We start from the raw sequence: 23977 nt of genomic DNA on the forward strand, positions 1-23977 counted from the left end.
TGTCTACAAATGTGGTTTAATATTATATCTGACCTGAACCACAGTCTGGAAAATGCTTTACTACATTATCAATATCATTTAGTGTTTTTATTCTATATAGATATAATCCTACTGTGTAGAAAGGTAGTATAGCATTGCTTTCACACAATATTACAATACATATTTGCATTACATCCTAAACAATGTGAGTTTTCTGACAGAAGTACAATTCATATCTGAATGTTTTCATTCCTGCTCATCCAAATAACCTGCCGCCATCCTATGGTCACATACTACTAAAGCCCATTCTCTTTTCACCTTCTGGATCACACAACTGAGGCCAAACACAATTCCTAGGGGCTATATGTGATCAAGGCACTACCACTTTATGAGCCTTAGCACTATGTCAGACACTACCTCATTCATGCCATATTTTAGGGTAACAATTTGCGTTTGAACACAAATGTTTTTGAGCTACACAACTGTTTTAACTTTCCATTAGCAATTAGTTACATAAGTTCACTTGTTTCCATAATGCAACAACCTGATATGCTGAGCTACAACCTTACAGTTATCTGGCAAATCAAGCTATCACAATAGAAAACCATGATGCTCAATCTGGTTTCTGTTTCTCACTGGTTGGCACACTAGAAAACTCAGTTTATTAAATTTACTATTATGTACAACACTAATAAATTTTCTTGACCAACATGTTAAGTGACATGATTCTCTCTTAGTGAACCGCAATGTAAGCAGTCTGAGGAGCTTGGCCCTATATGACATTACAGGCCCACGTTAAAAATTTCTCAACATTTTGATGAAAAAGGAAACAATCTCTTCTAAATAACTGTGTTGCTCCAGAGGCAATATATTTGAGTTCCAGTTGAGAGATCTTTGTTACACTTGAGTACTTGTCCCTGAAACAATGATTATTAAATCTTACTACAAAAGAAGAATCACCAATGGACTCTCATGCAAGACAGGCCTGTTATATATTACTTCTGCACTGCACTTGCTCTGTGAAGCCTAGGTTGGCTCTCATGCTATACTAATAAAGGAATCATTTTCACATTTTTACTTCCCAAGTTAACATTGAGAATGAGATACAAACATGATCCTGGGAGTTCTCACCTACTTTAGGCACTTTGGGAATTTTTAAATTTAATTTAAGGGGAGTGGGCATTATTACAAAAAGGGTGCCATAGGGTAGAGCCAATCATAAAATGTTGGGAGATGGCAATCCAGGTATTCCATGAAGCGGGCAACTGTTTCCAAATGGCCACTCCCTGCAGATGCAAAGACAATACACCTCCTGTACCAAACAGGCAGAAAGAAGCAGAGTTTTTATACCCCACTATTCACTGCCAAAGGAGTCTCAAAGTGGCTTTCAATCGACTTCTCTTTCTCTCCCTTGCCTTCCTGACCTCTCCTGGAGACTGGCTCTTCCTTTTGATAAAGTGGCTGTTTGATTTTAGTTTCCAAGGAAAGGAGAGCACTGAGCTCCCTGCAAACTCAGAGGGAGAGGTTGTCAAACTGGGATATACAAGATTAAGTTGTGTTTATGGCTAAGCTAAGGGCATGCAGCTTGACATACCTAGGATGAGGTTCAGCACTAACCCTAACCCACTTTTTATGTTTTATTAAAGAAAACAAGCAGCAAGCGGATACCAGAAAACAAAAACCGACCCCACACTCGGGATCAAAGATCCAGTGTACATAAGTGGTGCAATGGAGAAGTCAGCCGCATTACACTGCCCATGTTATATCACTGACCACTTTCACTTATAGTTGCAGCATATCTTCTCAAGCAGTTCCAGTTCATTACCCCTGAGAATGGCTTTATTTCAAGTTCCATGAAAAACTTCAGCTACTGTTTAAGTATAGTAGGGATACAGCCACTTAGTGGTGTAGTGGACTTCTAATCTGGCAAACCGGGTTTGATTCCATGCTCCCCCACATGCAGCCAGCTGGGTTATCTTGGGCTTGCCACAGCACTGATAAAGCTGTTCTGACCGAGCAGTGATATCAGGGCTCTCTCAGCCTCAACTACCTCACAGGGTGTCTCTTGTGGGGAAAGGGAAGGGGAGGCGAGCGTAAGCTGCTTTAAGACTCCTTTGGGTAGATGAAGGTCACCCAACCTGAAGAGTTATAGAGGCAAGGTGTGTCCAATCACCATGATGTTCACACATGTGCATACAAAACAATTTAAAGTGGCCTTCAGTGGCAACAACTACTTTGGAAAATTGTTCAGCAGTGCCCATTTCATTCACTTAGAAGCAGAATATACAACAGAAATATTCATCTATGAACTACTGCATAAAGTCTTCCCCACACTGAATTGTATTCTAATTCTCCTTCTGTTTATTGAACACAAGTAATAATTATCTACTGTACCTTGGATTCCCTCTTAGTGCAGCATGATGGAGAGCATTAAACCCATTGTTGTTTGTAATAGTAACATCTGCTCCAGCTTCTAGAAGTACAGCCAAAATGTCATCACGCTTTTTACTAATTGCATCATGAAGAGGAGTATCGCCCTCAGAATCCTAAAAAACAGTAATTTGATAATTCCTTTGAGCACATATAGAATCATAAATATAGAATCATATTTCCAGGAAAGGTATTTGATCATGAAAAGCCTATGAATCTATTGTATAAAGTGCATATTTTCAGGAACTGAATTGAGGAGCTATGGTTCAGTGGAAGAGCCTCTTTTCTCCTTTGCATGCAGAAAAGTCCTAAATTCAATCTCTGGCAACTTCAGTTAAATCTCTGCCTGAGATCCACTGCCAGCCTGAGTAGACCAGCCTTTCTCAACTTTTTTACCACCAAGAAACCCCTGAAACATTCTTCAGGCTTCAAGAAACTCTAAGTGGTGCGAAGCATAGCTGCACACACATCAACCCAGAGCCCCTCCCCCACTCCCCTTCCCACGAGGCCCATCACTGATATATTTTTTGGGGGGGGGGGAAGTCAAGATGACCATGTATGGTCATATCATGATAAAATGTTTTAATAAAAATATATAACATTAAATCCCACCCATTCGGGAAACCCTTCCAGAGTTGTCAAGAAACCCCAAGGTTTCACAAACCCTGGTTGTAAAAGCTTGGAGTAGACAGTATTCACCTTGAAGTACAGATGGTCAGATTCGGTATGACAGTTTCATGTGTGCAACTTTTGAGTAATTATGTTGTACATGATATACATTACCTACAGAAGGAGGTGGTCATCATATCACATGACTGTTAATTTGGATCATTTAAATTTAGACTTTTAATGAAATGTACTAACAGGAATCAGACACTGATGGGACTAATATACCTGAACTGTTTCAACTGAGGCTTCAGGAAATAGAATGGTTTTTAAACTTGTTTGGAAATCTTTAGAAATATAAATTAAGATTTTCAAAACAAGATAAACAACATAACCCCACTCTTTTATACTTTCTAGCCGCTATACGGCATAAAAAGTACTATTGTAATGTTCTTCATTGCCAATAATAAAGGTTGCTCTTGTAGATTCAGCCATATATAAAACAATTTAGAGATTTATCACTTTAAAACTAGTTTCTTAACTTGAATCACTATAGGAAGCCAATAAAGATGCTATTATACTGGTAAAAATAGAAGGATGTACCCTTTTAACATCTGACCCTAATCATGGCACAATTTCATTCTCTGGCCTCAACTATATATCCTGTGAGCGCTAAGTATAGCTTCAAACTGCATCATGTTTTAAGAGTCAAACTGAAACTCCCGACTGTATCTGCACAAATAAACTTACTTCCATTTCTAAGGTAGAAAGCTGAATTTTAGTTGATTCTGCTAGTGTTTGGCATGTTATTTCAAATATACTTACTTAACTTCCTTCAGGTATATCAGTTTATATTCTACGCCTGTATGTATGGCTGTAGGGAGCCCTTTTAATAGTAGCCCTTTGAAAAGATTTCTGAAGGGAAGAGCCATCTCAACCCCTCTGGCCTTCCTGCATCAACTTGTCCCCTGTGACTCCCAACTAAGCTGTTTTTTGTAAGTACACAGCAAAGTCTGCTGAAGTATTTTCACTCTGGAACTATGCTTCATAATGCCATACGTCATCTCAGCAGCAATTCCATTTCTAACTATTCCCTCCTATAAAAAAATGTTTATGTCCAGGGGCACCTTTACGATCAACACAAGTTAAATCTGTGTATAAGCTTGTCTGCATGCACACTTCTTCAGGTACCATGCAAGCAAACAAAAGCTTATACCTAGAATAACACTTTGTTGGTTTTAAAAGATGCCACTGGACTCAAACTCTGTTCTGTTGCTTCAGACCAAAAAAGCTACCTACCTGACTTTGTTCCCTATGTTAGGACAAGCATTAAATTACAAACTGCACTGCAACTTTGTGTGCCTTCTGCATGTTCAGTAATAAATCTAATCATTTAGTTCATTTACACGGTTTACTACACTTCAGCTTCTCAGCAAAACTGCAAAATACCAATAAAAACCATGATAAATGTGGGGGTTCCCGGTAGCTAAAGACTAGAAGAAATGCATAATTTTAAAGTGTGGTCTTTCTAAAAATTGTGCCTCATTTTTGGAAATGTAGTCCAATCCCAATCCTTCCTGTACTACTATACGAATGGTTCTAGGTGTGGAATGTACTCTCTTGAGATTGATCTTTGTGTAATGGTCCTTCAGATATAATGTCAACAAACAAACTAGCTACATACAACCTATTTACATATTTAAATCAAAGAACAACTCCTCATACATTAAAAATTTATATGGCTCCAAGGATGGTTTAAATCCTCCTGCTTTAAAGCATTTATAGAATTTTCTGATTGGCTTAGTTGCTAGTAATTGGATTTTAATCTCGTTTAGCAAATGACTCTTGGGATGAGGCAATAAAGAGAGATTCTTGAAGAGACTTCAAGGATACCAAATGAAGTAGTATTTGGAGAGTCTTTGTGGGAACGTGTTTACCTAAGTAAGCATGCTGAAGATGGTTCTGTTGTAACTTTAGTAAATTAGCACAGACCCAACACTCTTGTTCACATGCAGGTTATTGTATCAGAACACGTAGACAGCACTATGAAATTACCTGAAGACTAGGGTGACAACCGAAATCCAGTAATGTCTTCACTACTTGGAGATGACCTTTATTGACAGCAATATGAAGTGGCGTCTGTCTGCGTTTATTACGAGCATTCAGATCTGCACCACCTCTGTGCAAGACCTCTATCACAGCTCCTTCATCACCAAAAGCCGCATGGTGAACAGCCCTGTCTCCATCTTTGTCCTAAACAAGCAACATTAAGTTCAATTAATCATATCCTGTTCGCTCTTACATATGACGCATTAGGGAGGAGAACAAAAATGCTGTAATAGTATCAAATACTACTATTTATTATTATGCTCGTATTACGTGCAAGCATGTTTAAAATATAGTTCATTTTGCTGAGATTTATTAAAATATTTCTATCCCACATTCTCAACTACCAATGCAGCTTCAAATTTTCAATAAGTAAAGTACCATTCAGCAATGAAACAACAGACAAAAATATCCAAACCACTTTCTAGCATTTCAATCCCTCAAATGTCAATAGCACTTTAAAAACATTTTAAAATGTATTTAATGTTTTATTGGAACTAAGTGTTAATATATTGTTTTATTCTACACTACTGTAAAATGCCTGAGATGCCTGGGGCAATAGGGGCAAGCCTATAAACACAAATCTAAATAAATAAAATAAACCAGCAACAAAACTTTGGAGGAGAGGCCAACTGCACAACTCTCAATAAAAGGCTTGATAAAAGGAATGGCCTCCCAAGCAGAAAAAAAGCTTAGTAATCTTGGCACTAAATAAATAGTGCCCAGATTCTACAACTTTCTGTCTGCAATCACAACCAAGATGAACCTAACTTTACCTCATATAACAGGGGCAGACTGAACAGGATGCCTGCAGATGGTAGTGACAGGATCCATTTTATGGTTAAAATAAAAGTTAAGACTATTCTCTGTCTCATCAAGCTTCACTATAATATGAATCAAGTAAGTATAAAACAGAACCATGGTTTGAAGGCGTGGGACAGGCTGTGGGTTTGCATACAAATCCCCCCCCCCCCATGACTCTATAAAATAGCCTAGCGTTCTGATTGCTTCTAGCCCTGGTTAACTCCAATTTATTATTCTGACATTAGTTTAAGTTGTGAGCATATTAACAAGCACAGATGTAACATAACTAAGGGAATGTTAACTAAGATGAATAACTATTGTATACTCTGATCAATCAGAACAATAGAAGGTACTAAGAAATAAAGATGTTCATTATCAGTAAAAGGAATATCAACAGCTAAAGTCTGAAATGGATGTGATGCAAGATATCAAGCATAATTACACACTCATGCTAAATCTGCAAACAGTTGCAATGACAGAAAATATACCTCCGCTTCTACATCCACGTTCTGTTTTAGAAGCAATTTCAAAATGTCAACATGTCCATTCTGACTAGCTGCTTGCATAGCGGTGTGTCCTGCACACTGCCCATTCACCTAGAAGTATAAGATTGAGCACTTCAGGACAACTTATCAGTATATAAATATTCCTTTTATTATATGCACAAGAATTAGGAGGGGAATGCAGAGATTTGAACAGAATATCAAGGAGCTCAACAATTCTTTACAAATATTTTCCAAAAAAGGTATTAAATTTATAATCATCTGTTTTCTAAGACTGTCATAATTCTTGACTTCCTAATCTGAATAAATTATAGAATCTTGATTAATTTTCAGTAAAGATTTAAAAGCTACTTTTGGAGAAGAATAACTTTTATACTAAGGAAAACTTGACACTGAATAACTCGTGCAATTTATTTTTCCATCCCAGTTCAGCGCTCTCTCTCTATCCTTAACTATTTTGAAAATTAACGTAAAATATTTTTGTAATTTATCAGTTTATATACAAGACACAAAAGGCACACCAAAAAAACTGTAAACAGATCAAACATTGTCATTCTCTCTTTCTGATTGAACTAGTGATTCTACCAAGAGCTATTTTAAGTTAATGCTGAAACAATCTCAAAGCCTTTAAAATACAGTGCAACTTGGAATGAAGATTCTTCTATAAGCAAGTTGTAACTAATTTACTGACAAGTTACTCATTACTCCCATAATTCCACTTGCAAAGAATAAACCCAATCTCTACCTTGCCCAAGAGTCAGTAGGCGTTTTGTAGACTTTCCTTGAATAAATTTAACTGAACTTTACCTTTTTTTCTCTCTTGAACAAGATAATAGTACTCACATCCACATCTGGCCTCTTTAGCAAGTCTTCTACTTTAGCTACATCTCCATTCGCAGCTGCTTTAACAAGTTCTTCATTAAGATCACCAGATTCTTGCGTTTCAAACAGTTTCTTCAATAGCTGAGACAATCTCTCTATGGACACAAAATAAAGCCCTTAATTCAATAGGATGAGTGTTTCTGAATACTGTGTTAAATTTGAATAGATTTAAATATAGACCTTAATTTTAAAATGTCTTATGCAAATATGACCAGCAATAATTCAATGTTTTCCAAAAATTAAGTGTGTTCCAATCTGTTCTGTAATTTGCTTCTGGCATGCATTCTATTCAAATGCAATAACTCTCAAGAGTAAAAACTGCATGAACAGTCTTGAGCAGCAACTGCTCACTGTTCGGGCACATAATCTACTAATCTATCAATCTGAACTACGGTATTTACGTGAGATATATCACTTCACAGTCACATCCATGGTAGTTCATAACACAATAAAAATTAATGATTACAAGACCAAGTCTAAGATTAAAGGGTCAATTCTAACTTTCAAGAACAAGAGCAACAGTAGAATAAAAAGCCCAATTAATATTCATGTGGGCTAGTATTGTTCCATCATATCTGGCTGTTGGATCCCTCTCAAAAACAATGATCCCAAATTACATTCTCAAATTCTAATCCCATCAATTTTCTAGAGTTCTCTTTGCTGCACTTCCGTTCCAGGCCCAATCCTTCAGCTTTGCTTTTATCATCATAGTAATGGCTTGAATTAAGAGTTGTGATGGTAGAAAATCTGGAGTATCCTTATATAATTTGTAGAACAGGAATCAGTTGTGACAACAGAAATACTATTTAACTATTTTTACTATTGTCTTAACTCCTTCTACCTAAGAAGTGGGATGGATTGAGGCTCTGTGGAAGAACAACTTCTTGGTATGCAAGTTCAATTCCTGGCATCTTTAATTAAAAGGATCAAGTAGTAGGTGATATGAAAGATCTTTTACCTGAGAGCCCGAAGAACTATTGATAGTTTGGACTAATGATCTGATTCAATATAAAGCAGTGCCATATGTGTTCAGATTTTTTGGTATTATCTAGTAAACTTGGCACTGATTACTATTCCAGAAACATTAAACTACACAGACTACGTATCTAACCAAAAGGGATTATTCATTTGTGCCTGCAACTTCTTTTTCTCCTTTTACAGTAGCTCACAAGCTACTGCACAAGGAAACAGTTAGCAAAGTACTTTTCCAGTATATTACTTCTTGTTAAAAGCATCTTTCAAAGTTTCAAATTAAACCATGTAACTTACCACCAGATGCATTGCTTATAGCAGAGCCTGCTGATGCTACCTTTGACACAGCAGCTGGATTGTATGTCCAAGAGGTTCCACAAACCTCAACCTTTAAGTCACTGTCTGAATAGATTTGCTGCACCCTTCCAACTTTACCTAAAGTCTAAATTAAAGACAAAATTCATCATTTAAAAAAGTTACATATCACTATGCCAACAGTAAAGTGGATAGTTGCCTCATTAATCAAAATAAAGGCTACCCACAAATAAGGTATTTTAAGACAACTGCAGACTCGCAGAAAAACTGGCATTGTAAATTAAAGAAAAACCAGCCCAATCAAAAAAACAACTTAATGAGTATTAAATATTCTTCCAGTGCATAAAATGTTGAGAGCAACCAAGAGCTGGTTAAATGATAAGGGGGAAGAAATCAATGTGATTTATTGATAGAAACATTATCTTTCTGGGTCACAAATGAGACTTATCACAAAAATACACTTATTTAGTGACAACTCTGGCCGGGTCTCCACATGCAGCAGAATTATGCAGTAACAAGGCAGCGGAAAGCTGAGGTGGCATCATGGAATATACTATATCAATCTGCATGTTAAGGATTACATTGTTCAAGTTCCTTCACATCAATAATTTCCAGTAAATGGAATACAAGTATACAGCATATAAATGGCTGATATGGCTGGTGTTTATTTAATTACATTTATATTCTGCCATTCTTAGCACAGCCAGCTCAGCTGGTTTTCATTGATGTGTAAATGTACTTTCAAGGAGATTTTACGTGGGGAACATTAACAATGTGGCATGTCCAGTTTCCTGTCTAGAATGGTATAGCCTATTCTGCAAACCTGGTATTCTACCACCTCATCTTGTTGCATGTGTAGACAAGGCCTAAATCTCTGAATATCAGACTTCTCCAGATGAATTTTCTAACACTGCCACAAACTGGTGCAGGGTCATCATCCACAATGACAGCACCCATAGTGTAAGAACCACCCTTGGTACAGGTGCACAAATTTTTATGATCAACTGGCACCAAAGGAATGCATAAAAATACTCACACCATATTCCATCACCAAACTATCATCTAGAGAAGACATTACCTAACCTATAAAGCTTTAAGATAAACAATCCCCCATCGTAATTTGGAATGACAAAAAGCCATTTCTATTTTTTAAACTTACTGGAAGCATTGCTTCAGCCCATTCACCATGTCCTCGTTGAAGAAGCTTGATTCTTTCCAAGTCATAACAAACTTGGACAAGGTCACCAACTTGAAATTGTGAAGTACCTCCTTCTGCTCCCTGAGCAGCATCTCCACTTCGGACAACATTGGCCTTGGTAAGAACCGCAGGGTTAAAAGTCCACCTAGAAAATATGAACAGTTTGAAACATTATTACCAAAAAAATGTCTAGGCTTTTACAGAAATTTGTGTTTCACTGTTTGCCAATACTGATCTTAGCAGTCAAATATCCAGTACGTTCCATGGTTACGTATCTGACCTGGGAGAGTCAGCCTCCATCCAACATATTTTTAAAGCAATACAAAAAGAATTTATAAGGCTTCACTTCTGTAAAAGTTCTCCAAATATGATCACGTAACTCAAAACTCAAGCACAACTACTAGTGAATATTCCAGTAAAAATGTAGTTGGGAGGAGGGGGACTGTGCGGCTCGCAATTGGTCCCTTGCCGCCGGACTGACAATCGGAGGGCCAATTGGGCAGGCGCGAAGCGTCTGCCCATTGGGCCCTGCAATTGTCAGTCATGAGGAAGGGGCCTATCGGCACCCTTCCTCATCACGGACAGGGCTCTCCTTTGGTGTCCTTAACCAATTATTTAATCCGCTCCGCAGGAGCGGTTTAAAGATGGAAAAACCGTTCAAAAGACCTGATCTGCCAATGTTTACTGAGTGATAAGGCTGCTGATGTCACTTTTATTGTGGTTGAATTTCTGTCTTGAGTTTTTAAATTCAAACCGATTGATGTATCTTGACTATTTCCGCTTATCTTGCTAATCTGCTTTATGCCAATAAAGGTACTGCATGTGTGACAAATACTTTTGTTCTTGTTTCAGGATATGAAAAGAGTAAACTTTAAACCAAATACTTGCAAGAGAACCAAGTCTGCCTTAGAAAGAATTCTGAGATTAATATACCTATTGCCACTTGGATACTGTACGACAATGTCATGATCTTCATCTATACCACAGACAGTGCCGGTGGTGGTTAAAGTTTCAAACATTCCATCAGTCCATCCTCCATGGCCATGCTGCAAAGACTGGACGATTTCTAGATCAAGATCAATGTTTACTAAGTCACCAATCTGCAAGCCACCAGGATTTCGGTTACCATTTTGCTCGCCTAAAATTAAAAGAAAATATGCAGTTGGGATGTAAACACATTACATGGACAGTTTTACAATTTCCCAAGGACTTACAGGAACCACAAATTCAACATGATAGACTGAACTGGACTGTTATTTTTTATGGTTCTATTGCTGTCAGTCATCCTGAGTCCTGGGGAAGGGGGGAGAGAGAGACAGGGAATAATTCATATGGATAAAGTTGCATACACACTTCTCTTGATATTATTACACACTAAATAAATGTAGATTTCCTCTAACTTACCCAGTACAGGACAATGGTCTCGGTAGAAGGATCCTCCTTTGGCATCTTGGACACATTTAAGGTCTGACTGAAAAAACAACACACACATACAGATTTAACACATACGGAGAACCTCAGTTTTAAGAGATTACATACAAAGTTTGACTGGTGCTACACCTGTACTTAACAGCATCATGGTTGTGGCATACAAGTAATCATTAGCTTTAGTGCCTGTTATAGAGGCATTATTTATATTTTCTTAACCTCCTTCTTTTACCTATGTGTGCCAGAAGAACATCTGTGGCAAACAACATTCACCTCTGTGACTATCTCTGTTCCCTATGCTGTCTGGAACATGGGCCTTTATTTGAATGCACACATTTTGAAGATGTAACTGTGCATCACTGCAAAAACCACTCTGAGATGGGCAATACTGGACATATTACTTTATCTTCACTTCATGCCTCCTTCCTAACAATATTCAATTACTCTATCTCTTGCTCTACCAGTCTAATACCACCATCCATAGCACCAACCAATAATTTCCTAAAACACCTTTCCAAAGTGTAATTCACCTATCTGAAAAAGTGAAAATAGAAACATTCATGCACAGAGATAGCTCTTCTCAGCTCAAATCATAACTGTTGACAATTCTAAGCATTATTGTCAACTACCACAGCATCTCAATAGGCTAAGAACTCAAAGATGATTAACTTTTATTCATACACGTTTTCGCACTGCCACTTGGAAGTTACAAGCAAGGCATCCACAATGACTTATGCAGTACATTTTACTCTCCCTGGTACTCTCGTTCCCTTCTCTGAAAGCCCCTAGAGCCTCTACTCTTTTCCTGCTTCCTTCTCACCCCATCACCCAACTTGCCTTTATTTTGCCCAGTGTCTTCAGATTTTCCTCCTTCCTTCCCCTTGGCAGCCTTTCCCTGGAAAAGCTCTACATCACTGGTTCTCAACCTTTCTAATGCTGTGACCCTTTAATACAGTTCCTCATGTTGTGGTGACCCCCAACCATAAAATTATGCAAGTGTTCTTTCGCAGAAATTAAACCGAAACTGACCAACGGTGTGGAGATCTATTGTTTATGATTGTATATAAATTGGTTTTTTCCCAGGGTTTCTCGGTTCAGTTCTGCCTCTTGTCCCACCATGCCGATCTCCCTCTTTTCTGCTGCTCCAGACGAACGTTCTATCTCAGTCTATCCTGCAAGGCTGTTGTATGGATGGCATTCCCCCCCGCCCAATCTGCTTGCCCTGCTGCGACCCCTGTGAAAGTGTCATTCGACCCCCCAAAGGGATCCCAACCCCCAGGTTGCAAACCACTACTCTACATGTTCCATCTGCTGGGCCGAGCCTGGTGATGCAGTGGGAAACTTGTAAGGACTTGTAAGGGTCACCAAAATTTCTCCTGTATACCCTATACAATTACTTCTTTCCGTCCTTCTAGCTGACTCATAACCTCATTTTTCTCTACTTCCTTTCCAACCAACCTTTTATCTTTCCCGTGAATCTTCGGCTACATTTATTGTTTACTCCATTTGTAGTCCCACCATCCTCCACAATGGGGACCCAAAGCAGCTTACATCAATCTCTTCCCCTGTGAGTTAAATTGGGCTGAGAATCTGCAAGTGAGAATAATGATTTGCACCTGACTATATCAGATCCTGGTTTGAAATTCTAACCACTATACCACTCTGGCTGTCATGGAGTGAGCACTGTCGAACAATTGGCTGGGCCTGGGTGAGCCATTTAAGTCATGTGGCAGCATCTTTCTTGGTGGTTGCTGGTAGGCCTGGCCCGAATATGCTCTCCCTCAAAACAGCCCCAAACACGAGTCCTGCCTTTTGCTGATAGAAACTAACAGCTTGAAAGCTGGCAATACTATTGTGGTTGCCTTACACAAGTCACTGGAGACATTTGTTTCTTAAAACTACAGGTGCTGCTTCTATTATTGGGGGGGAACCTATCAAAGTATTTTTTTAAATCAGATATTTCTGCAAATCTGGGGCTTTTCTCATGTTTGCAGAAAAACCACGCATCTGTTCATGACCCTGGTTTCCAGATTTAAGTAACCATCAATGAGACTATTTTCAGAATTGGTTATATTAACAAATAGGGGACTGACAAAGATTTCATGTTTTCATTCTCAATAGTGACTGCTCTTTCAGTGCTCCAAAACACCTTAGAAAAGGCCCCTCCCTCTCCCTTTTACTGACAGAAATCAAAGCCTGAAGGCTGGAAACATTGTTGGGGTTGCTTAGCAATGGCAATTCAGAGCATCTGATTCATAATGCTACAAGCACAGCTTCTATTAGTGTGTGTGTATAAAATAACCAATTAAAAAACCTTTTTGTGCAAACCTAAGGCTGTAATTAAGGTTGTAGAAAGATCTGTCTTATCTGTCCATGGCCCCAATCTCTGGATTGATGTATTCACAGATGTGGCTGCATTGAGAATTTGATGTATTAATAATGCAGCAACCAGAAAAAGCAAGACATTCTCTGAGCAACTATACAGTGCTCCCTTTCTTTCCTCATAAATTCCACATCACAAAACCCTTCCCCGTGAATGGCTGGCACATGTTCTATACTTACAAATACTGTCAACATAAAAAGAAGAGGCAGTAGCTCCTGCAGTAGCTGAGGCATCAATGGGCCAAGAATGTGTTTCCACTACATTCACTATGCAATTACTTCCTTCCAAATAAAAGTGAAGCTGGACACTGTAACTGAGATTATTGCTTCTTGGCATAACAGGGTTTTTTTTTTGGGGGGGGGGAATGAGAGGATTTAGTGGATTCTAACATTAGGAATTAGTGAATTTGTAAACTAGATGAATTATTGTTCAAACATGATAGATAATCCTACCACATTTATTGCTTGAGTCATGCTTCAGAAGTTACAATACTGTTTTCTAAATCACATGTACATTTCTATGAAACTTACACAGAACCAGAACTTAATGAGGTCAAGTAATTCAACAATAGGCATGTGGCAACCCACAGGAGCTTGAAATGCATTGGGGCGTGGAGTCAGTGAGTGGCACCAAAAAAAATCAACATACAAGTTCATAATATTCTTGGTTTAAATTACAAACTGAAGAATTTTTTCAGGGTCAACAGTACTTGCCCTGAAATATACTGAATACATCGTTTTTAAGCTCCACTGACCATCACTAGCATTTAACCAATTCCAACGAAATCTATTGTTTAATATTTAAAAGGTTTCTGCAAGCCATCGTTAATTGCACTTTTTATAGGGTGCTGATTGAAAAAACTGACCTAAACACATACATCTATTAGGTATAACACAGAAGAAAACCCTATTTCCCCTGCCCTGCTGTTTTGGCCTTTCTAATCCAAGCAGCAACCATCTGGTATCATCTCTGGAGCAATTCCCCTGGGGCAAAGGTCATTCAATGCACCTACATTGAAGAGTGAAGAGAACAAGAAGAGAGGACTCCTCTAACTCATATCTAAAACTAAGGGAGCAAACAAAGGGACAGGTGGTGTATAAGCCAGCCATGTGTTGCAGCAAAGGTCTTGTCTATTTATTTGCTCTGAGAAAAGCCCAGACCAGTAAACTTAAGGAACTGGCAGACTGCAGCATGGATAGAACAATGCATAATCAGCTGACAGGCTGCCAATAATCAACTCAGTGGCATGTATATGAAGAGAAAAGCCAGCAAACACAAACTTTAGTAATCAAAAACAAAGATCTTAACTGTACTAAACTACAAAGTAGGAACAAGAATACTCTCCTGGTCTAAACATGTTGCATTAATATAGTTCACAAGAATAAAAGTATGCACAAATATGCACAGAAAGTAAGCCAAATGAGATGCTTCAAAAGCTGAAAGCATGGCTTTGGATAAAGGTTTAAGGCAAAAACAAAACCACCCCTAAAGGCCAGTTTACAGAGAATCAGCACAGGAACACCTTCTATTCAAATAGATTTTCTCCATCACCAATAGTATATAACCAACAACTTACAAATGAGTAAAATTAAAGAAATTTTTAATAATGTATTGGTAGTTTGAACAAACAATGCACAGCGTTAAATCCCAATCTTAGCAAGAATGGAATAATAATTTACCAAGGTTAAAAACAACATTTGCCAAGTAAGCATACAATCAGACAAAATACTTTAAGTTTAAATACCTATTCTAATATTTTACTGAAAAGATACATGGCATCTGTCTTAATACTATGTATCAAAGCAAATTTATTTATAAACCAGATTACTGGGAAGAAGCAAAGAAACTGGTCTTACTTCTGCTATGTAGACTGTGTAGTTATTATAAACTAGAATGACTGAAATCAGCATAAACTTAGTGACAAAGACTGAAAGTTCAGCAACCAGTGTACCAGTTGCTCATATATTTGACCACTATTCAGAAAGTAAAAACAGCACACATATTTAAACCATAAAGAAATATTGAAACCATATTATCTAGCAATTTGTAGCCCTTAGGCAACGTATTAATAAAACTATCTGCCAGTAACAGTGAGACAGAATCCACCTCAAAAGTTTACATCATCTGCATTAATAAACTGAGATCAGACCTATGCATATGCATGACCCATCCATGCAGCTGTAGGAACAATGAAGTGCTTAATAGCCTGCAAACTGACAGAAGGACATCACAAAAGAAGATAAATAGCCCAGCACAAACCATTTTTCTATTCCCCCATTCCCCCACAAAGCAATTTTACTCTTTGTGTTGTATTACTTCTTACCATGCCCTCAAAGCCAACTCTGTAAAGGTTTTTTGCTCCATTGTCCCATAAAACATATGCTGCACTGTGTGGGCTTGATGCACTCCAGTCCTGGATTTCTGTTACCTAGCAAAATCAAAGAGAGGTATATATCTGGTGAAAAAATAATATTTACCTACAACATACAGAAAATAATTTGATGTAAAAATTTTATTCATTATCACAGTACTTTCAAGCATATTTCTTGATTAGGTGAGGGGAATGGACCAACAACAGGGCTGGACAGTGGCAGGAAAGGGAAGCAGTAGTATAGACCATTATGAAAATTCCAACACTTTCTGGTCCGCTAGTTGGGGAAGCAGCTGTCTCTCTTTCCACACCACACCCTTTCCCATTTTCTGAAAGTGCAGCTCCATCTCTAATGATCTCTTTCTATTGAGAAAGTCTTGCAGCAGTCAAGAATTCTTTTGACAACTCGTAAATAGATGCTGGTATAGATCTATGCCAACTCCAGTATGGGGGCAACATACATGTCATGTTTGTGTGGTAACCTATGCAGCCTAGGGAAGAACAGCATCACTTTTTCCTTGCTAACAGAATTACAGGGATAGACACCACCAAATTTAAACTCGTAACGGAACAGTTGCCAGAGCCATTTACAAAATAAAATCATCTACAAGTACATCTTTCTTGGTCACAAATGCAGGCAAATGATTGTTAGGATATATTTTAGGCAGAAAGGGAGCAGTCATGACTTAATAACCCTGAAGTTAAGAACTCAGCTAGAACCGTCATTCACAAGCCCTGTTCACAAAATTACAGTGAATGCATGCAGAATCAGTGTACAGTTGTCTTTATACTTGGGTTGAATTATTCTCATGTTATATTCAAGGCATATACAGCTGAATATGTGATTGAAATTCCATGTTTTTCCAAGTACTCTTGCCCATTTTCATTCATAAAGTGAACAATCATTGGCTCTTTCTTATACACAACATGGGCACACAGGCTGTAACGTGCATTCACTGTAATACATGAACAGGTAATAGTATACAGACTAATACAGAACTTTGGTGATATTTTTGGGAGAGCCAGCATGGTACAATGGTTAGAATGTTAACAAGTAGTGCTGTCTCAGAATGACCTTCCTCACAGGGTTGTTGTGTGATTAAACAAAGGAGGAAAGAACTAACCTCCTGTCCTGGCAAGATTTTTTCAAAAACTGATAAGGGATCTTGGAAGTATCTGAACTCTTACTTTTCCCCTACGTCCATTGCCACCATCCTGATCTTCCCACTGCCAATCAACTCCTCGAACCACCCTGGCACCTGTGAAGATTCCTCTCGCAGTGATCTTCTTTGATTTACGACGAGACTCCAATAAAACCCTAAAATGTAATGTGAATGAAGTGCCTTTTATAGATTCCACAGCACAAGCAAGCTGCTCAATATCTTTCCTTTACCTTTTGTAGTAGAAAGTACGATATAGTGAAGATCTCAGAATTCAGATTAACAGATTAGCTGCTGCTTCTATAACTAAATCATCATATATTGTTACATAACTAGAATTTTTGATTAAGATATGAACACATAAAATAATATTTTTAAAAATCTGCATGCCACCTCATCAGACCTGATTGAGATGACTCACAAACAGAACTCTAAAATGGAACAAAGCAATTAAAAGCCACAGTATAAAAGCACATAAAACAATCCTCCTTTTAGGTAACAAGAGGTTTTTTTTTAATGGAAGACCTTAATTATACGCCTGAGTAAAGAGAAATTATTTGGTCTGGTGCCTAGGAGAGTAAGGCAGTTGGCCAAGCAACCCCTGGAAGATTTTCCAGTAGTGAGGTGGCACCACTGCAGGCTCAGGCCCAGAAAGCAGGCCTGAGAAGAAGATCTCAATTGGTTTGCTGGACAATACGGAAAGAGTTAGTTCTTCAAAACCACCTTGGCCTCAAGCACTTTAGAATCCCACAGGTAAGAACCAGCATTTTTATATTCTTCATAGAAACAGGCAGACAGAACATGCAGAATTTTCAACACAGATGTGAGACAATCTCTTTTTAAAGATAACTTATTTTAGGACAGATTACAGAAATGGGGGAAAACAGCAAAAGAATGAAGAACAGGCACCTTACAGTGTGATACAAACCCCATAACCATCCCCTTACAGCTTACCTTTCACTTCCTGGTGTAGTTATTCTGTAAAAGCGATGCCGTAGGTGATGTTTGTCCCCATGATAACATACCGTGCACAAGTCATAATTTGTACATTCAGCACATTTCCATCTAATACCAATTATTGGTTGCTGGCGACAAGTATCACACATTGTTCCATCATGTTTAATTCCTGTTAAAATGAGAAGATGATACACAAGATTTTGGAATGCGGGCATTCTCCTAAGAACATGCATTTGTTGTGTAAGCCAAAACCAACAGCTCTGCAACATCTACTTAATTTTTACAAATTCTTTGCACAGTGCCAACGATTGCCCCAAAAGTTTGCAAGCAAGTTGTCCTTCAACCATTTTTCACCTATTCAGATGCCCCAACACACATTCAAAAATTGGAGGAGTGAACCCCCGACACAGTAGCAGAGCACCTGCCTTGCATGCAGAAGGGTGTAGTTTCAACCCTGGACATCTTCAGTTAAAGAAGAAGAGTTGGTTCTTATATGCCACTTTTCTCTACCCGAAGGAGTCTCAAAGTGGCTTACAGTCACCTTCCCTTTCCTCTTCCCACAACAGATACCCTGGGAGGTAGGTGAGGCTGAGAGAGCCCTGATATTACTGGTCTGTCAGAACAGCATTATCAGTGCTGTGGCAAGCCCAAGGTCACCCAGCTGGCCGCATGTGGTAGAGCAGGGAATCAAAACTGCCTCACCAGATTAGAAGTCCGTACTCCTAACCACTACACCAACCTGGCTCTCAGGCTCTCTCTAAGACCCTGCCAGTTAGAGTCAACAATAGTGATTATGACAGACCAACTCTTACTCAACAGAAGACAACTTAATGAGTGACAATGCAAATCAAACACATGTATATCAGTGTAAACTGTTCAACCAATAAATAATACCACATTCTGGAAACTAGAGTTCACTGGACAAACGGTACATCTAAACACCATGCATTATTTCCATGGGAAACGTGACAAACAGCTCAGATACTCTCCTCCCTTTGACCATGAATGTAGGAAGAGTTTACCAACAGCTGGCCAACAGCTCCACAAGTTTGTCACTTAGATGGCTACTAACCTCCAAGCAGCAACTTGTATGACATACCAGTACTCCGCACTTTAAATGCAAGGCAAAGAATGATGGAGGCAGGATTGTCATATATAGCTGCACTACTTGAACCTTTCCATGTTTTTAGCCTTAATCTACAGAGTGCATCATAACAAGCCACTGCCCGGAGCCCAAGAATCACCCAAAAGCCCCAGCATGGCAAGGCTGTTGTCATGTTTTTATGCTCCTCTCTGCAGAAGTTTACCTTCTGACTATAGAAGGTATGAAGAGATCCAAGCAGCGGCAGAAACTTTGAGGATTATATGGAATATACTTCAGAACCACAACTCACAACGAACTGTGGGGGAAAGGACAGCAGAATCTAGGCAAGTGGGTTGGCGATACGTTTAGACACTGGGATAGAAATTATCCAGTTATGCTAAAACTGTATCAGCAGTTCCCACTGCCTTTGGATTTGTATAGCTTAAAGTGAAACAATCTAAGGCAGGGGTAGTCAAACTGTGGCCCTCCAGATGTCCATGGACTACAATTCCCATAAACCCCATGGGAATTGTAGTCCATGGACATCTGGAGGGCCGCAGTTTGGTTACCCCTGATCTAAGGGAAGTATGTGCTACATATGCGTTATGTTGTCATTAAATTTTTACCAGCGTTATTCCAATGAAAATAATTTCCACATAAAGCTTTGATTGTTTTCCTAGACAAATATTTCAGAACAATCCTTTGCTGCTATTCGCCATAACCTTAACCCAGAATACTTTTAACATTATATGTACATGCACACGCACACTAAATAAAATCCAAAAGAAAAAAAAAACTTCTGATTCATATTTTTCCAAGACACATTGGTGTTCTAGTCTTACACAACCCAGATGGATATACCAAAGTTCCTTCTTTCCAAAGCTCAATTTCCTGCATTTCTATTACACTACCCAGGAATGTATCACACACTACAGCAACTGTTTAAGATGGAGCAAATAACAGGAGAAAGTAATGACAACTCACACTGCAAACAATCACATTTATAAAATAAATGTCACTCTGCAACTGTTATAAGTCACTAAATTTTAGAAACATTTTTCCCAGGGTACATTTTATGTTTCCTCAAGTACCTATGACTGCAAAGTGTATAGAAACAAACTGCTCAAATAATACAAATGGAGTTCTCTCAGGCTGCTGTTTGAAGAGTAGTACATCATTTTAAAAATAATACATTAAAATGCAAAGTAAATTTTGTATAAAAGTCTGGATTTAGGTGGACTTGCCGGCCCCCAGCATCAAAAAGATTGGTGACCTTGGGCTAGTCACAGCTCTCGTAGAGCTGTCCTCACAGAACAGTCCTGTCAGAGCTCTTTCAGCACCACCTATCTCACAAGTTGTGTGTTGTGGGGAGAGGAAGGGAAAGGTGTTTGTAATCTGCTTTGGGCCTCCTTTGGGTAGTGAAAAGCAAGGTGTAAAAGACCCACTACTACTTCTATATGGACCAGAATGTACTTGTGAATATGAAGCATAATTTGAAACAACAGAACGAACAAACCATCTGTTTTTTATTATTGTTATACTGTTAACCAAATGGAACATTTTTAAAAAATCAAGGTTGTCCAACCAAATTATCTTACAACAGGCACAAAGATTATGTTTTGCGTAAACATCATAACTACCATATTTTTGTAAAAGAAGGGGCATGCCTCCCTGTAGCTCTCCTTGGCTGGGCAGGATTAACTGGTGTTAACTGGAATTATTTTAAAGTCTCTGATCGCATAAGCAGCTTGAAAACTTAAATCAAACACAAAACATTTTTGAAAATTGCTGAGATCATGTCTACTACGTTGTATATGTTTACTGCCTGATAAAGAAGACACTCCACTTACAAAAAATATGCCTTGGTCTTGAGAACTTCTCACTAGTGTTAACACCCATGGCCTGACCCCTTCCAGGAAAACAACAGGACCTTCTTGTAAAAACATTCTGTGATAACAGTGAGTAAGATTTAGATCCATCGAGCTAGCTCCTCAACCTTTAAAGAACCAGGGAACTCTCCACCTATTATTCCCCCCAACAATAGTTGCTCTCTCCTTTAACCACCCCCAGAACTTTCTTGATCCTATTACTGCTCATCAAAATTCCCTCGCTGAGCCCCTGGGGAAACCCTAGTCTCCAGCTACAAATCCAAGGGTTAAAGACACAATGGCAGAGAGCTGAAGAGCCCAGCACGCTATGCACTTTGGATAATGCACTTTCAAAGCAGATTTTCCTGTATCACACAGGACAATCCAAATGCAAAAACCACACTGAAAGTGCATCATCCAACGCGTGCAAAATGACTGTGTAACCTCGACACCACCCAAGACAGGCACCTTCAGCACAAGCTCGCCTGGCGATTCCCTAGGAGCCAACACGGTTAGCCGCTTAAACCCACTTAAACCCTTTTTCTCCCCACCATCGTTGCTCACTGGAAAACCAGAAGCCGCCCAGGAGGCGTCTGCAGACAGAAGACGGAACGCCCGTCTCTCTTCCCCCAAGGAAGCCCTACCATTCCACACAACGTTGGATAACACAGGGGTAGTCAACCTGTGGTCCTCCAGATGTTCATGGACTACAATTCCCATGAGCCCCTGCCAGCACATGCTGGCAGGGGCTCATGGGAATTGTAGTCCATGAACATCTGGAGGACCACAGGTTGACTACCCCTGGGATAACGCACTACCAGTGTGCTCCTGCAGCGTTTCTGGAGAGCACGATCCGGTGTGTGCAGAGCAGGCCCCGGAGAGAGGAGAAGCCTGCAGGCGGGCTGCCCGCCCCGCAGCCCAGCCCAGCCCAGCTCCTCTTACCGGTGGGCGCGCTGTCCAGGATGCGCAGGTCGTAGGCTCCCGAGCAGCGGTAGTTGGCGGCCGTGCCGTTGTCCCAGACCACCACCACCTCCTCGGGGCTCTCGAAGCTGCGCACGGTGCCCACGTGGCCCTCGCCGCCGTCCTGCTTCCCCCACTTCCAGTCGGGGCCCCGCACCACCCGCGCCCCGACGCCTTCCACCATCACCCGGTTGTTCCGCGAGTTGCTCATCCTCGCCCGGCGCCCGCCCGCGGCCTTCACTCGCAACGCCCGGCGCCGACCGCCGCGCCTCGACTACCAACGCGGGGCCACCGGGCCGGCCGGCCGGGCTGCTCGACTACTGGCGCCGGCGGAGCGCGACGCTTGCGACGGCCTGGCGCCCCCCGTGCCCCGAGTGGTCCCTCCCCAACAGGAGCCGCTCGCGCCGTTCCCTACTGCCTGCCAGTGCAGAGGCCAAGCGGGCGCGTCAGCTGGCGCATCCGGGCACGACGGCGGCAGCGCAACCACGGAGAGTCTAAGGATAGGCCGTCGTTCTTCCTGCGCATGCGCCGCTTCAGCCATTTCAGGGGGGAACGGCTAGCGCCCTTCGGAACAAAGAGACGAGCTCCGCAGCGACACCAAGGGAGCCGGACGGGGCTTTGCACGCGTCTGGCATTTTTCTTTCCCGTTTTCTGCAGAGCTCCGGGAGAGGCATGGCAGGAAGCGTGTTTTAATCGAGAATACATAAAACTGATTTGAATTAGATCAAGAAGAATACAAAGCGATCTCTTGCCCTGCGTGATAACTATCAGTGTCAACGGCCTCAATTTAAACTTTTAATCAGTTCAATAACACTCGACGTGCCGGTAGCTCGCTTTCAAGGGCGCAGTCCAGCCGCACTGTCTGTCTCTCTCATGGCTGTTAAGAGAGGCAGCCCAGGAGAAATCGCTGCCGTAAGAGCATGCCCGTGAACAGTATACGGGACGATGTTAGCACAAACACATCACTTATATCAGACAATAAAGAGAATTAATTAATGGCAAGCCCTGTCCAATGACCTTCCAAAGGTTCCTTTATGTTTATGTGGAAATACAGGGGGGGGGAGAAAGGTGATCACTCAAGCCTTAGAAATGTAGCACATTCTTTTTTATTTAGGTTTTATTTTTAGAAGTGAGATAGGCAGTTGGAAGGCTTAATTCAAGGCATCAGTTGTCACCTACAAAGTCCATGGTATCTGCAGAACAGACTCTCTTTCTGTGCCCCTCAGTGAATTCACTCATCTGAGCAGGGCCACCTGCAGGTGCCACCCAGCAAGCGGGAAAAGTCAACCACCACCCATACACAGGCATTCACTCATGAGCCCCGCATTATGGAATGGTCTCCTGGTTGAGTTTAGCAAGGCACCCATTATCCCGCAAACTATGCAAAATGGAATAATTCAGGAGGGCTTTTAAACACAAGTACTAGGGCTGTACAGTAAAGAAATGGCTCAGAAATTGCTTTGGTAAACGGGGAGGGACTACACATTCTGCTACTCATGTATAGTACATGCTCTCTTTTGCTCCAGCAAAAATGAATGAACTGGGAGGGGTAGGTTCCAGTGAAGACACAGTATGAAATAGTACAGATGCACTGGGACAACAATATGGCAATAATAAATCCAAATAGAGACGTCTCTCTTCAGTTACAGATACTTTGTATCTCCTTTACCCCAACTCAGATGCGTCTGGAATGCCATTAGCTAGGAGTAGCTGCGGTTAATATGACCTTATACTCTGTCCAAGAGACAAGTATTTGCTTATAATAAGTGTGTTTGAAACACTAATAATTTGTCCCTTGAAAAAGCCAGCAGGCAAAACGCATTGGGACTCATATGAAGTAAGAATTAAAAAACAACTGTAACTGAAAAGAGACGACTCTATTTGGATTTATTATTGCCATATTGTTGTCCCAGAGCATCTGTACTATTTCTATTTTGCTCCAAGCATGATCCTATGTTAGGCTTACCATAT

At 40.2% G+C, this 23977-nt stretch overlaps 1 protein-coding gene across 1 annotated transcript in view; it reads right to left on the reverse strand.

The window, feature by feature from the left end:
* Window positions 1–22525, reverse strand: part of MIB1 (MIB E3 ubiquitin protein ligase 1) — a 58045-nt gene extending 35520 nt beyond the window's left edge. Inside the window, exons 1-12 of the mRNA XM_077352627.1 lie at window positions 21989–22525; window positions 18092–18263; window positions 17166–17295; window positions 15930–16034; window positions 11200–11266; window positions 10729–10933; window positions 9757–9940; window positions 8580–8724; window positions 7272–7405; window positions 6414–6521; window positions 5071–5268; window positions 2374–2525 (exon numbers count right to left, since the gene is read on the reverse strand). Of these exons, the coding sequence (XP_077208742.1) occupies window positions 2374–2525; window positions 5071–5268; window positions 6414–6521; window positions 7272–7405; window positions 8580–8724; window positions 9757–9940; window positions 10729–10933; window positions 11200–11266; window positions 15930–16034; window positions 17166–17295; window positions 18092–18263; window positions 21989–22217 (1829 nt within the window). The 5' untranslated portion in view covers window positions 22218–22525. The remainder of the gene's footprint in view (window positions 1–2373; window positions 2526–5070; window positions 5269–6413; window positions 6522–7271; window positions 7406–8579; window positions 8725–9756; window positions 9941–10728; window positions 10934–11199; window positions 11267–15929; window positions 16035–17165; window positions 17296–18091; window positions 18264–21988) is intronic.
* Window positions 22526–23977: the final 1452 nt, after the last annotated feature.

The sequence above is a fragment of the Paroedura picta genome, chromosome 9 (genome assembly GCF_049243985.1).
Source record: "Paroedura picta isolate Pp20150507F chromosome 9, Ppicta_v3.0, whole genome shotgun sequence".
Taxonomy (NCBI): Eukaryota; Metazoa; Chordata; class Lepidosauria; order Squamata; family Gekkonidae; genus Paroedura; species Paroedura picta.